This window comes from Perca fluviatilis, chromosome 20 (genome assembly GCF_010015445.1).
Source record: "Perca fluviatilis chromosome 20, GENO_Pfluv_1.0, whole genome shotgun sequence".
Lineage (NCBI taxonomy): Eukaryota > Metazoa > Chordata > Actinopteri > Perciformes > Percidae > Perca > Perca fluviatilis.
This window is the reverse complement of record NC_053131.1, coordinates 20072643-20088132: the sequence shown is the minus strand read 5'-3', so window position 1 is coordinate 20088132 and position 15490 is coordinate 20072643. Positions and strand designations below refer to the sequence as shown.

The 15490-nt window shown below is 39.9% G+C and overlaps 1 protein-coding gene across 2 annotated transcripts in view; it reads left to right on the top strand.

Annotated features, from left to right (window-relative positions):
• Positions 1-9: 9 nt before the first annotated feature.
• Positions 10-15490, top strand: part of itpk1b (inositol-tetrakisphosphate 1-kinase b) — a 34131-nt gene continuing 18650 nt past the window's right edge. For both annotated transcript variants that reach the window (XM_039787119.1, XM_039787120.1), the window contains exons 1-3: positions 10-145; positions 659-820; positions 6381-6405. In XM_039787119.1, the coding sequence (XP_039643053.1) occupies positions 726-820; positions 6381-6405 (120 nt within the window). In that variant the 5' untranslated portion in view covers positions 10-145; positions 659-725. The remainder of the gene's footprint in view (positions 146-658; positions 821-6380; positions 6406-15490) is intronic.

Sequence of the window (15490 nt, the reverse complement as noted above, 5' to 3'; positions counted from 1 at the left end):
ACGTGAGTCCAGCTGAGCCTGACATCTGTCAACTGTTTGAAAACTTCTACTCCTTCTCCGCCGGACGGACCGAGAATGGGAAACTACCCGAGCTAGTTTCTGAAGAGGACACAAATTCAGGGGGGAGCTGTGCTAAAATTGCCAGGTTAGTTTATGCTAGCTCACCACAGCCTCTCTTTGACGTAGTTAACGTTACCGTTCAGTCAGTTGCTTCATCGTTTAGCAAACTAACTAACTAGTTACTTTGTATGAATCTGTTCTGCCATTTAACGTTGGTCAGCCCTGTTAGCACGCTGGCGTATATTTCCTAATTGCATACCATCGGTTAGCTATGCAGATTGTCACTGCCCAACTTGCTAGCTAACGTTAGCAGTTGAGGTTAGCAGAATGGGGTAAGGGAATGTTGCTCACTGATGCTGAACCACATTCACTGTAATACTACGTTCGGATACTAGCTAGGTAACGTTAGTGTAACCAATGAGGGCGCTAAGCTCCACGAGGCAGACTAGTAACGTTAAGTTAGAAAGCGTCACTTCTGCCTGTGTTTGAGTAACGTATCGCAAACCGAGTCGTGAACTAACGTTATTCCCTTCATTGCTCATCATTGGCTGTTGTGAGATAAACGTCACAGTGGGGTTTCCTGTTTTCGCCTGTTCAGGTTGATCCCTGGTTGAGCCTTCAGTCACACACTTTACCTCCAGAGAAGGAACAGGAGCACAGTGAAGATGCAGACCTTCCTGAAAGGCCGGAGAGTCGGCTACTGGCTCAGCGAGAAGAAGATGAAGAAGCTGAATTTTCAGGCCTTTGCTGATTTGTGCAGGTATGTGGATGATCCCAATTCGATGCGTCCAGGTCAAGTGATTGTAGAGCAACTAACACAACCAGTTTTACATACAGTAGGCTTACATCACTAACAGTATGTCACAGTGAATTAAGAGGTGTGCTAAAATTCACTGCTCTTCCTCTAAATAAATAACACAATAACTTGAGATTTTAAGAGGATTTACGAGGACTGGTTAACTGCACCTCCAATCTCTGCAGGGTAAATCCAGACAGACTATCTGTCCAATCTGAGTTTTCTGTTGCACAACTAATACAACTTTTGAACGTACACGTGTTCCGTAAAAACAAGTTCCTTCCAGAGGCTATTTTTGCAGCAGCACCATTGTGATTTGTTTAAAGAAATGCAAATAAACCAGAACATGTTTTACTCCCATCCCAGAATGCTGTGTGGACTAGCCAGAAATACTGGCTTCTGCATTGTTGTCAGAAAAGATAGTATTTCAACTTAGCATGTTTCCTTAATATCTGATGACACGTTGTGGTCATTTTTGGATTGAATACAGTAAATCTATTACATATTGCACCTTTTTAAGCATTTCATGTTTTACTAAAAGCACAGTTGATAAGGCCTATGCCTCTCTGCTGTTTTATAAAATACATCTCTTCTAGATTAATTACATATCTAAACCAGAATATGTGCTCTTATTCCACAAAGTTAACCTTTGACCATTACAGTATCTTATATAGATTATAAATGGAACAGTGTGATATCACATAGACCAGTTGTGGCTTTGTGTCTGTAGTTGTGAGATGTTTTATTTGAGACTTATCTGTCCAAATGCATAGTCATAACATGAATTTGTTCAAGGGTGTATTTCGACTGTAGCAAGGATTTGTGTTCCAGCCTTAAGAGGGGCAGCTATATGAGTGTTGTATGTATGTTATGTTGCTGTAGCTTATCCTTTTCCAGCTAAGTAAAATGTTATAAGTTCTTCTAAATTAGTGCATTTTTAGCAGATGTGACTTCATGATAAGTTAACTCTCTCTCACTGATTTACAATAGCTGCTATACAGTATACTGGTTGGGGAGTGGCTCCCAGGTATGGCAGCAGACTTATCATCTCTCATTGCAACATTGCGTACCTGCCGGTGGTTTACGAGGGCCGCAGTTATCCTGAAAACACAAACAACGACAGCGGCTAAAAGTCCGAGAAAATGATGAATGTTTTTGCATCTTCAGTTATTTGCTTTAGCAGGAATGTGCCCTGGTAGGTCAGGTAGGTTGTCAGTGTGCATTGGAGCAGGTAATTTGCTTCCTACCTTTCTTTTTTCAAGAGGATTGTTGCCTAACAAAGCAACCTGGTTAAGCCAGCACAGATTACCACACTCTAATCCACAAAACATTTTTAATCTCAATCTTAACATGTTCGAAATGTTATTACAAGTGCCTACCCATGTGATGTGATTCCTTCCGAGTGAACACAGTGAATCTGCCTGCAGTAGATGTGAAAGAAATGCATAAAAGTTCTGCTAATTCAGCTCTGTTTAGTTCCGGTGTTGAGACGGCAAGACAAGTGCTTCGGGACCGTTTACAAAGTACAACACCGAAAAAAGATACAAAAATATTTTCAAAAATAGGCTTATGCTTATTTTTTAAAAGTAAGTGCTGTAGTACAACTAGCAGGAGACAAGTTATAATTGAAGTAAGTTTGGAGACACTACCTTATTTAATCATTAAAGCTACATTGTGTAAGAATTACTCCCATCTAGCGTTGAGATCATATATCGCAATCAACTCTCTCTCGCCACGCAGTGTTGCAGCTACGGTAGCCTCTACGCTTCAAAAAGCGAAGGTGTGCAAAAGGCCGTCTGTCAGCCGTCATTGTTGGTTGCGTTCTGTACTCTGTACTGTTAATACATCCATGAGTTAATTTTCGGAGAGTGGCGCGGACACCACGAGTGGGCACGCGCGCCACCCGATGGAAAGGAGAGCGAAAGAAAAGGAGACTGCAGCGGTCCGGAGGATAATTAACTTGTTGGGATTTGGTGTGTGCCTCCAAAACAGCTCCAATGTTCACTCTTTTTCCGGTCTCTTGCTCTTTTCAATATCCGTTTTCTTTTTCTGGGCGAAGAAGAAGACTCCTGTTCCTAAAATTTGGATTTTGAATACGTGTTGTCCTCCATGTTTCCTTTTTCAAACTTGCCGGGGCCGGGAAGTGATGATACCCATTAGCAGCAGCTGTGAGTCGAAAACGTGAAAGGCGGAGCAGTATAGCCTGTATGTCCCTTACCGGCTAATGTATTTCAAAATGGTGCATCATTATGGAGCGTCTACCCCAGTTCATGCAAGCGAAAATGTAAAATTCCAATCTAATAGGAATATTTGAAATTGATGGTGGTTGTCAATATTCATGAAAAAGGACAAGCTTTTGATAATGAACAACTACAAAGGTTACATACTGGGGCTTTAAATTAAATATATTTGTTGTAATTCTTTTCGGTGTTGTAGTTTGTAGACGGTCCCTAAGTCTTGCTGTCTCAACACTGGAACTAAACAGAGCTGAATTAGCAAAACATATATGCATTTCTTTCACATCTACTGCAGGCTGATTCATTGTGTTCACTCGGAAGGAATGCTAAAAGCACGTTTAAAACTTGCTCTGTTTCAGCATCCTGGGAGCAAACTGTAGCAGCAGGATAACACTGTGTAGGCAACACCGATTGTTTTCATTTTTTTCGCTACTGACAGCACTCCAAATTTACAAACAACAGAGCTACGTGTAGAAATCGACCGGAATTCTCCTTTTAAGAAGCAGTGTTTGTGACAGAAGATGAAGAAGATCAAGTCAAATGAAAAGGCCTTTATACAGGAACAACAACAAATACCAACACCTTTAAATATGATCACCGCATGACTGCTTTTTCCTAGTCAGCCAATGAAACTTGTCTTCTAGTTCTCCTTTCCCTAACATATTTCCCTTATCACATACCATGTTAGAAAGCATCTTCAAGAGGAAGGAAAAGATGGAACCAAGATAACCTTCCTCTGTGTGTCTCCAGTAGACCACAACTGTTTTTAAGGCATTTTGTCTTTCTAGAAGGCACAACTCTTCAAGGGTGTGTCAGTTTTTTTTTTTTTAATCAACGAATCATTTCCTTGGCAATATCACCCTCTTTGAATTCCATTTCATGCACCTTGATTTTACATACCAGATACATGTGTGCAGGTTTTTGACTTGTAAAGTGGTGTTATTAAAGTCCCCCTTTCACTCAAATGTGTCCAATGTTTATGTCCCCTAAAATGTCAGACCTTGACTATACTAACTTGTCAAGTTGTTCTTGACTTGCTTGTGTCTTTTGTCACTAAAGAGGTGTTTTTACGTTCCTCTACTGAAGGCAGAGATGTCTGTCAGTATTTTTACAAACATGTTTCTGAAATGGGACGTTAACATTTTTTAAAATGTTACACCTGAACAGAACAGAACAGTGCCAGTAACATACTCTTAATAGTGACTGAGCAGATTTTCTGCCTCTCAGCATGTGGCATGCAGCTGACATTGTGAATGCTTCAGTGTGGAGTCTGGCCTGTCTTGTGCAGCTGGACCTATAGGTGGTCAGAGCTACTTGGGTTTATGTTTGTCCCATGGACTTGCACAGCAATTTAAAGGCGTCCTACTGACTCACATATACCTGATTTGAGAACAGCCAGCCTCAGCATCATTGGATAATGTGAAAAATATTGGCACTTCCTCCTATCAAGGCAAGGCTGCTCTAGGACAACAAGTCTGACTAGATTACATTGAGCTACACCAACTGTACGTTTGTATGTAGTGTTTCACCCGAATAATACATTTTACTGCAGTGATTAGAAGACTGTGATTGCAAGTATCACTTTAAATGAATCTATTAACATATAACGGACTGATTGTATTGATTTCAAGGAACAGCCATATCAAGAATTTCAAACGGGTAATACTGCTTCACCTGGTTGGCCTACTTTTATCTGTCTCGGCCCAGTGTTTGCTCGATCACAGCAACACATTTTCGAACACACCAACGTGTAAACTTTGAATTCACATATTGTCGTGCAGTGCAGTAGTCATGTCTATGGTGTACTATAAATACCAAACTTTAGGGTTAGAGTTTATGGATATATGGTACTGTGTGTTAGTAAGAAATAGTGTAATAAAAATGTTCTTGTGTGTCGAGCCTATTCAAAAAGTTCTGACCTTGGCCTGATTCTCTGCTGGGCCTTCTCCTTCATCCCTTTTTATTCTGCTGTCTGTGTAACAATATAGGAGAGCAGACACTCTCCTTATCTGAGATGGGGATGAAACTAAAGGCCCCATTCACACCCATGACACCCGCCAGCTGCAGTATTAAATATCCACATTGTTGTGAAGCGGTGAATGGCTGCACTGCTGTTACTACGGGACGGTTACCTCAAAAACAACTGGGCTGGACAGGCCGGGTTGGTTGGTTTTGTTGCTGGACTGGTTTTGTACCTCTGCCCCCCACCAAGTAGGAGATGTGTTGTTTTGGCCATTCAAGCTACTTGTTATATTTTGCTGAATCCCTTTTGGCTTGAACTGGACAGGGCACTTGACAAGCCAGTTCCATCAACAATATGACCTTCTCCTTTCTTCTACTTTCTGTTTGGGCAATTTGTCTCTCAGTGGTGGGGTAAGGACTAATATAAGTCCAACAGGTTTAAATATGTGAGGGGCATCCTCTGTGCCTTTTTGAGTCATTGCACGGTCACATTAATGCACACTAGGTCGTGGTTAAACAGTTGCTTATACTGCTGTGCACTATCATAGATAAGGAGAAGAGTCCAGGTTCCTCATGTGTACAGTGTAGTCCTGCACTACAGTACATTATGATAGTCATAGATACCTCTGCCAACAACTCCACTCTTGTAGTGGTCTGCTGGTTGCCACGCAACAGATTACATCCAAAGACTAGTATTTTGTGCCCTTTTTTTAAAAAGAGGAATATTCTCCAGCTCTCGGATGGGATTGTTGTAGTCAGTTGCCCTACTTTGCTGTCTTGCTATCAGACAAATGTATTGAATAATTTAGGTTAATTTAGTTTTACACCTATTCTAGGCACAGCTAGGCTCATGTGTCAGTATCTCAGTAACTGTCCATAGGGTCAAATTGACCTCCGTTGAGTTTCTGTTTTCTCCCACTTATGGAGAGTTTGGAGTTTTTTGTCATGTATTTACATTAAGAGTAAAAGGAACCTTCACGTTTATAAAAAGAAAAGACTCCAGTGAGTGTGACTGATGCAAAGACATGTCTTATATTTCATAACATGGCGGTAATAAATGGGAATGTGCTTTGTCATTTGTTTCATCACTTAGCTTTGTGTTGGATTTCTTCCTTTATAGTCTGTTGGTTCATTCAAGTCTTTTCTTCCTATGAGTTTTGGGCACTGAAAAGAGAACACAGACATCCTCACCTATAGTGCCTGACACACATTTACCTAACGTCTTGCATGTTATTGGTACTTTCGATGCATGACAGTGTCTATTTATGAACTTTAAATTTACTTTTGGTAAAATTAATGACCATTATTTTTGTCTTATTTTTCAGGAAAAGAGGAATAGAAGTTGTTCAGGTAAGTGGACAACATTTTTGTCTGATACTGTTAATTTTTTATTTATTTTTATTTTTGCTGTAACAAAATAGAAAAATGTATATTCCCGTTGAGACACAATTTTTTATTCTGATTGGATGCCTTGAGGTAGAGTTAAAACCTTTTACTACACATACTGTACATATTTCACATTTCCACTGTAAACCACTGAGTTTGTTACCTCCTAAATACCATGGGTGTGGGTGTGTGTGTCACCTACAGCAATATTTTATGATATAAAATTGCATAAATGTGACCAGCTGCAACTTTTCACTTCAAAGTATTCTGTATAATGTTAATGTACAAAAAGAATAATGGATTATCTCCATTAATTACTTAGCTCAAGTAAAATAGGGGGAGTTATGTTCTGGTAAATACAGGCCCCAGGGAAGTAAAGGCTGCTGTCATTAATGGATATTGGACACAGTACACTACATTCCGTAAGTAAACACAGCACATACAGCAGCATAGTAACAATTGTTACTGAGTCCTGGGAGCTCAGTGTTGACAAGTAGCCTACTTGTCAGTTAAAGTGCTTTCTGCAATCGAGGAGAAGGACCTTTTTTTCTCAGTCTCTTACTCTGTTTTTCTTTTTTAATGCTGTCTCTTGCTTTTTTTTGGGGGGGGGGGTCTTTGCTTTGAGGTTATTTTTTTCCTCTCGCTGTGCTAACGATATCAGCACACTCACAAAGAGCCTTGTCCTGGGAATAGTCCCAAAGTAAGCAGGGTTTTGTTTCCCACTGTGCATTCAGTCACTCCTGGGAGAGTAGATCCTCACAAGCCCTCAGCTAAGGGTATCCATGGACTTCAACAGCCCTTTGGCCTTCCCCAGAACTCTATATTTTATTTATTTATTTTTTTCTCTCCGGGACTACCTGTTGCCCACTGATTCTTTTTTTTTTTTCTTCTTTCTACAAATCAACATTAACTCTCCTTATTTTTTGTAGCTTGGCTGTCACTGCCAATTGAGTAAGCTCAGTTTACTCACATACCCAGTGGTATTTTTGAATTCACACTGGTGATTCGGGCTCGGCTGCCCGAGATGCACCCAATGCAGTCAGTGCCCGTACTGTCATGGCTGCATCACAAGCGAAGATAATGGTAGCCGTTGTAATTCTTTGGCCTCGTTATACAAGTCTGTGTACCAAGCTGTCTTCTCCTATAGCACTAGTGAATTCTGAGCCCAGCAACCCTTAGGCTTTCCCTTAGTTATTTTTTGCAATCAATGATGCGATTTGTAATGTCAGATTATGTATTTGAAACCTTATTCTATATATTTTCTCCTGTAGGTCTTGTCCTCGAAGTCCTGTAATTATTGTATCTTATTTTAAGCCCAGTCTTGCTATTGTGTGGATACAAGTCCATTTAACCTTCTCTAGAAGGCTGGATTAATACATAGCTGCAGATGTATCTCTTGCACCCAGTTGAATCACCTAACCTTGTTCCTGTGGTCCTGTAGACAGATAGCTGATCTTGATGATAACAACTCAACCTTGGATATCCAAGGATAAGTTAATCCTAGGCTTTTTCTGGCAGAATAAACCATGTTTTTTTACAGCCTTGTTACAAGCTAATTCACTTATTTGTTGTCTTTCGAAAACACTGATTTGTTGAAATAATGGCTGTGTACTAAAGCTGAAATAGGGGTGGGCGATATATATCGTTTACGATAATATCGTCATTGTTGTGTTAACAATGTGCAAATTGACATTATCGAGTATTTAAATTACTTAGAAAAAAACACTTCAAAACACGCGTTGGAACAGATTCACTCATGTCAACAAATATGGCGGCGCGCGATTGTGCAGCGGCTGCTAGCTCTCCTGTCGGTGTATATTTTTACACGTACAGCCACACTGAACTAATCAATATAGGACTACGATACAACATAGCTGTTACGAGAGCCTTCCAGGCGGCTCATAACATCCCAGAGGAAATAGCCAGACCGGCCGCTCCAGGTTCTTGTTGGCGCTAACACGCCTAGCTAGCTACCGGCAGGATGAGAAAATAACTCCAGAGGCGGAGCGGAGGACTGCATTTTTGTGCACAATGAATGGAGTACCGAACGCAGGATCGTTGCCCAGCACGGCCACAGCAGAGCCCTTTGTTTATTGTTATGATTTCATCTTGCTTGTATGCTGCACAATTGACAATACAGCAGAGGTGAACAACTGAATGTGTACTCCGAGTTCAATGTTCCTATACTAGTTCAATTAGTATAGTATTAGTATTTTGTCTTTGAATTTTTTTTACTTACTTACTTAAATTTTAAAGAAAATAAATAAGAACTGTTTTCATTCCTATACTAGTTCAATTAGTATTAGTATTTTGTCTTTGAATTGTTTTTACTTGAATACTTAAATTTAAAGAATTATTTTAAAGAAAATAAATGGAACTGTTTTCATTCAACATTGTGCCCATTATTATCATCAGTGATTAAGTAACTCAGACTTTTAAAAACAAATCTTTAAAAGGATATAGTCTAATTATCATTATCGTCAAAATCTGAAAAAAATATATCTATTTTTTATCCGTATCGCCCAGCCCTACTAGTAATTCTATACAAAAATAGGTCAAATGCAGCAAGTCAAAAGACCAACTGGACCCTTTTTGCCAGTTTGCACACATTTCTTTGAAGGATTTCCAAAATATCGTCTGAATATAGATATCGAGATATAGGAAAACAAAATATCGAGATATTCATTTTTGTCAATATCTCCTACCCCTAAGCTGAAACAATTAGTTGATGGGCAGAAACTGTGGTGTTTTGGAGAGATTGTTTTTCACTATTTCCGGACATTTTTAGACTAAAATATTCATCGATTAATCAAGAAAATAATCTGCAGATTAATCAATAAGGAAAATAAGTATCTGTTAAAGTCTTACGATCTACTAAATCAAAAACATGAAAAAGAAGTCTAAATGACTTATAGGCTAGCTAGATCTTTAACAGTGCACTTCACCTAGCGATATATAGTATTTGCCACAAGAGGTTGGATCCTCCAGAGGGTTGGTAGTGTTTATTACGTCACAATGTCTAAACAGATCTTTGCTAAATCTGGAAGCCCCAGGGAGCTCATTTTATATTTCCATTTCTAGTGTGGGAAAACATCTACATGTATACCCATCAGGACTGACAGAACTACAAAATAACAGATGGTTCTTCTTTTGTTTGACAATACATGATTGCTCCTTTAGCATCTTTCCACTTTATCTCTTTTTTTTAAGTAACCCATTGTCATGCTCACCTTGTCTCTACTTTTCATCCCTCCGTGCTTCCTCTCACTCCTCCAAGTGATGTGCAGCAACTCATCAATACTGACCCCTTAGCCCTGAGCTCATGAGAGCCATCCTCCTGGTGCTCTCTGTACATTAGTCTGTAACACAGAGCTGATGCGATTAACTCACCAGGCTCGGCCTTGAGGAAGCCAATATTCGCTCACAGATAGAGAACCAATCGCAGCAAATAGCCATCATAAGAGTGGGCTGTCCATTAAAAAGTTATTGAGTTACCGTTTTTGTTATATGAAAAGTGCTTAGGAATTTAAAGTTAATTTCAGGCATGCTACTGTATCTCACACACATATTGTATTTTTGAAGATTGTCTTTTTATATGGTATTTATTGGTCCTCCAGTCTACCACCATCCAAAGGAAGCTGTTTGGTGGGCATTATTTTTAATAAGTATTTAGTTTTTGTTTTAGGAGTCTTGAATTGAGGGTGGAGATGACGATGAATGAGATATTCATCAATTTGACCAAGATAAACTCCATTGTGACTCTTTTATCTCCCTAACTATCTTTAGACATTCTCAGTAGAACTGGTAGAGGTCTGAAGACTCTTTCCTTCTGAGGTAGTTCTTTTTTTTATCCCCCATGATTTATCCACCTTTCAAAAATGTTTTTCAGCTAACCGCAGAGTCACTTTAGTATCGCACATTTATTAATGATTAAGCTAATAACTCAATACAGTCTATTAATTGATACACGTTGAAAAGCAGTTGCCTCGAAAGCTTCCAGTGCACAACATAGTCAGCAGCAGTGAGGACTCCAGGGATGCTTAGTAGACGGCCAATGAGCTTCCAGTTTGACCCTCTATATGGTTTTTGGTTGGAGAACGTTTAGTCTTGTACTTCATGTGAGGTGTGGCCACAGTTTGTCCCCAACACATATTTTTCTCTTACACTAGGGTGTCGAATGACGCATGCCACACAAAATAAATCATTTATCACGTCTGTCTGCACTCTGGGCTAGTCTGACAACAAAGCGAAAGCCAGGTGAGATTAGGCAACTAGAAAAAGACATTCAGTATAAAGGATGAAGCAGCTCAATGGCAAAGCAGACAGACAAATTTGCTGCAAACAATGGTTGATACAGTTTGTGTTCACCCTATTTGTGCATTATTGTGTCAAATTGAAGTACACATGTGTGCTCTGTCCCTGCTGTTTGTTAAAAATCACCATTCTTAGATTTCCCTGGGGTATAGCTTAGGCCCACCGTGGAGCTACATCAATGCTGACAGTGTTTCCTCTATGTTGACTGGCAAGTGGCGGTCCACCTCGGTTAGATTTCTCCCGCCACGGTATCAGAAATGTACAAAAAGCCGTCTTATCAACAGTGATTGTTAGAGAGCATGTCTGAGAATAGCGCGGACACGCGCTTCACAACACGAGTGGGCACACGTGCCACTCGGAGAAAAGGGAGAAAGAAAAAAGAGACCGGCTGTCCGGAGGACCCGGTTGAGATGGCATGTGTGCATCTTTGAGAACTGTAAGTCATATAACTTATGTTGTCAGTTTATTTAAGCCTGTATTAGTCTATAGTTCTTGCTAATTTTTTGTTTCACCTTCACCTGCTAGCTAAATTGCACGTGGCTGTTGATTCAATATAATAGCGATTGCTCAATGCCCTTGCTCACGTTTTGTATTTTAGGTGCATTATTATACATGCTGAAGTAGTTACACTGCATTAAGATACTGGAAGTGCCAGAATTCCATAACTACTAGAACTGCCATGAGCAGATTCCAAACTCTATAATCTCTCATGATAAATACCTAATTATGATATTAATGCATGTATTGACTTAGGATATCTTTAGAACAACGTAATAACACCGACATGTACATTTTAACGATTTTAATTATACTTTTGAGTAGTAGCCTAATACGTGTTTCAATAATTCATATCATGGCATAGTAAACCCTGATTATTTCATACATTCATATCCCGAAAAATATTGGGGGAAATTCATTCAACATAATTCACAGCCAAATAACAATTAAAAGTATGTTATTTGAACATTTATAACCTAACCTAACCTGGTACTGCCTCCGTTTTGGTGTCTGCCAGATCTGTCGACAGATCTGCCCCCACTTCTAAAAAAAAATCCTAAAGGAAACACTGGCTGAATATATACTGGCCCTGACCTAGCCTTTCTCTCCAGGATCCAGCGTGTTTTCTATGCTGTCCATCACCACCATGGCCCGCTGCTAGCACTCAGTCCCAGAGGGACCTGCAAAGACCTCAGCTGACATTTCTGCTTTTAGCATTTAGCAGGACATCAGTGACTTTACTGCTGGGTTTTTGGATGAGCTCTAAAGCGGGGTCACTCTGTCTACGCACAGGGAGAGGAGAGCTTTATCCTCCGCGATGTGTCTTTGCCAGTGGGTGTTGACCCCCACGACGTAGAGTCCTGTTTTTGTGGATGGGCCAGGCTGTGGATGGGCCCTCTGTGTTGTGTAAGCAAAAGATTAAAAGCCATGTCTCGGCGAACTACAGAAATATTCCCTTCCTCTCAGCTCTGCCACGCTGACACTCCGAGCTAGACAGACAAGCGACTGCTTCAGCTTTTACCGACCTGCTGTACCTCACGCCACTGCTGAGGCCCTGTCACCACTGCTGCTCATAGTGTTATAGGCCCAGTAATAGTTTATCCACAGGTGACAACACATTTTATGTGTGTTGACCCACCAAGACAGTGCTATTAAGGTCATGGCAGCTTGTTAATGTGTTTTATGCATCTGCCATATGCCACACCTCTGTCTAACACATGTTTCAAATAAACCAGCTGGACTATTGAGACACTGAGTCACGAAATGTCTACGGTTTGTTTTTAAACCTGGCCCATACATTTCTATATATTATGTAATCATACGGTTGTGATTCTGATGAAATATTTCTTTTTAACTCTGAATATTTGACTCCAACCATGCATAATAAGTTCAGCCACTGTTTTCTACTTTTGGCAAAAAGGTTTGTGTGTGTGTGTGTGTGTGTGTGTGTGTGTGTGTGTGTGTGTGTGTGTGTGTGTGTGTGTGTGTGTGTGTGTGTGTGTGTGTGTGTGTGTGTGTGTGTGTGTGTGTGTGTGTGTGTGTGTGTGTGTGTGTGTGTGTGTGTGTGTGTGTGTGTGTGTGTAAAAAAAAAAAATGACATACTGTGATAGAGTTGTCCATGTGTCAATTCTAGCAAACCTGCTAGAGTCTCTGGACACTTTCAGCCTCATTGCCTTGTATACATTTTTGCAGCTCATGTTGGCATGCTACTTTTGAGCTGAAGGGCATGTTTTTACAGGCAGGAAGAGAATGAGATCCAACACTGTTAAGGCAAGGAAAGACATGCCGTGTTAATGTAGCATAATAAGCTTTTATGGAAATGCAGCTTCACTTGAACATTACAGGGTGTGTTGAAATGTCTTTGCATGTAAGCATAATGTGCACACACATGCACGATTAGGCCCTAAACTACGGTTGGACATTGTTCTTCCTGAGTGTAAAGAACATGGTATCTAAATCAACTGACAGAGTTAGAACTAAGTGCAATTGACTTTTCAGGGCAGGACCAAGGGGATGCTAATTAGTCATCTATCCATCACACTTCTCACAATTATTAACCAGAAAATGTCAGCTCAACTGACGGGTTGACTGTGGCCAACCCTAAACCAACTGAGACTCTGAACAGTTTTACAGTTCTTGCATTGATCCACTCCAGTGTGACTAAGGTGTGGTCGCTCTCGGTTTGTGTACTATCTGAACAGTACAAAGGACAGTGGGGTCCTGCCCGGCTTTGGCTTATTTGCACAGGTGTTGCTGAATTGTCTCGTTTGTCTGTAGCGATCAGGTGTTCCCCATTTGCTGATTAGCTAATGGGTTAGTGTATGACTGCATTACGCAACAGCAGCACTACAATCAACACGATTAGCTCTTTGTGATACAGTCATGTCAGTGCAACGTTGCTGTGTTTGCTCTGGTTTCAGTTGTCTCTTAGCTCCATAATTTCATTTTACATACATTTTATATAGGTGTGTGTGTGTGTGTGTATATATATATATATATATATATATATATATATATATATATATATATATAATATATATATACACACACACACACACACACACACACACACACACACACACACACACACACACAAAATCAGGACTGCAACAGTTGTATTACTGCTGTTAAAACACACACAGCATAGTTTGTGTCAAAATATACTTTGACTTATATGGCCTTTTTCAGTAATATTATGCCTAGCCTCGTATTGAAGGCTTTATCTGTGTCTCTCACGGTCTGTTTGTCCTTCTTTCACACAACCCTGCCTCTCAAATTCAGAAGGTCCTTTTATGTAGCAACATAAAAGCAGGGGGGAAAGCAGTCAACTCCAAGCACCCTTGTGTTTTCTAACTTTAAAATGGGTCTCTCACACACAAATCTACTTTAGGCTCCCTTTGTCACAACAAACTGGACACATTCAGCCAGAATATAGGCCTTTTGCGAATTGGACTTGCCATTTCATCAGCAGTGGGCTCAGCATTGGTTGACAATATCCTAGCGTGTCTGTGTGTGTGTCTGTGTCCTACAAAAGTCTTATCACTCTTGAAGAGATCCTTTGAGTAATCGTGAACTACTTGGCCTGTGCAGTCAGTCTTTCGGCTGCGTTAAACTTCAAACGTATGCTAATTTGGTGTTTTCTCAGAGGCTGTCGAACATGCTCAGCGAGACTGGAGGTCTGGCCAGAGGGAGAGAAAGTTTGTAACTTATAGTAAAATAGATGACACCAGAAATAAATCCTGATGGTGTAATTCAAAACAAACACAACATAAACTCTGGCTGCACCAAAGTTAGAGATATAAATAAAAGAGGGAGAGAATGATTTAGAATCAGAACTGATGCTGGTTTCTAACCAAAGAGGCAGAAAAGAAACTATTTATTTCCTAGAGCAGATGGGGTGGAGAGATTACTCTTTTCTATCGACAGATTGTGAATATAAATGAGGAGGGCAATGGCAGATTGATGATTTCCTAGCATTAGTGGTCCCTTTCTTAAAAAATATATATTACTTTTTTTTTATTAAATAATCTTAATTAACTTTTAGTTATATTTAGTGAGTTTATTTTAGTAAATACTGCGGTTTGCTGTATAAACTGTAGATTTATTTTAGGCCAGTCGGGTGCAGCCATGATTCAGTCTCATACATATGGTAATTTCTGTACTGTACATCCTTGACTTCATCACCATTACTGACTTCTACCTCTACTGTCTGGTCAGTGCACTAGTGCATGTATAAATGTATAAGTATGTCTATAATGAAGGATGCCTGATACATATGATAAACTTCCCTATTGCATTTTTTCAGCATGCAAATAAGATAAATGTGGTGTGACTAAACAGTAGGTAAAAGGGAAACAATTATACTCAAAGGTCACACAAAAAATGGAAATTATACGACTTTGTTAACTAACTGCAAGCAACAATTCGTTGGGGGCAGTAAAAGAGAACATGGGGGAAATTCAGCAAGTTCTGACTTGAGGCCTGAACAAACTGTGGATTTAATAGATTTTTTTCTTTTGGTCGAAAACCTGCCATACTGCCTGTGAGAACTTGCTTTTGATTTTGTATGAAGTATACTATTGGTTGGCTTTACCGTTCTCCACCTCACCTGCCTGAGACAAAAGAGAGTTGCAACAGTGTAAATGTTTTTTTTTTATTATTGTTAAAGAATCAAACAAATACTATACTCTTTGTAATAGAGGAACCACTAATAGTATAATTATGGGAAAATTGAATC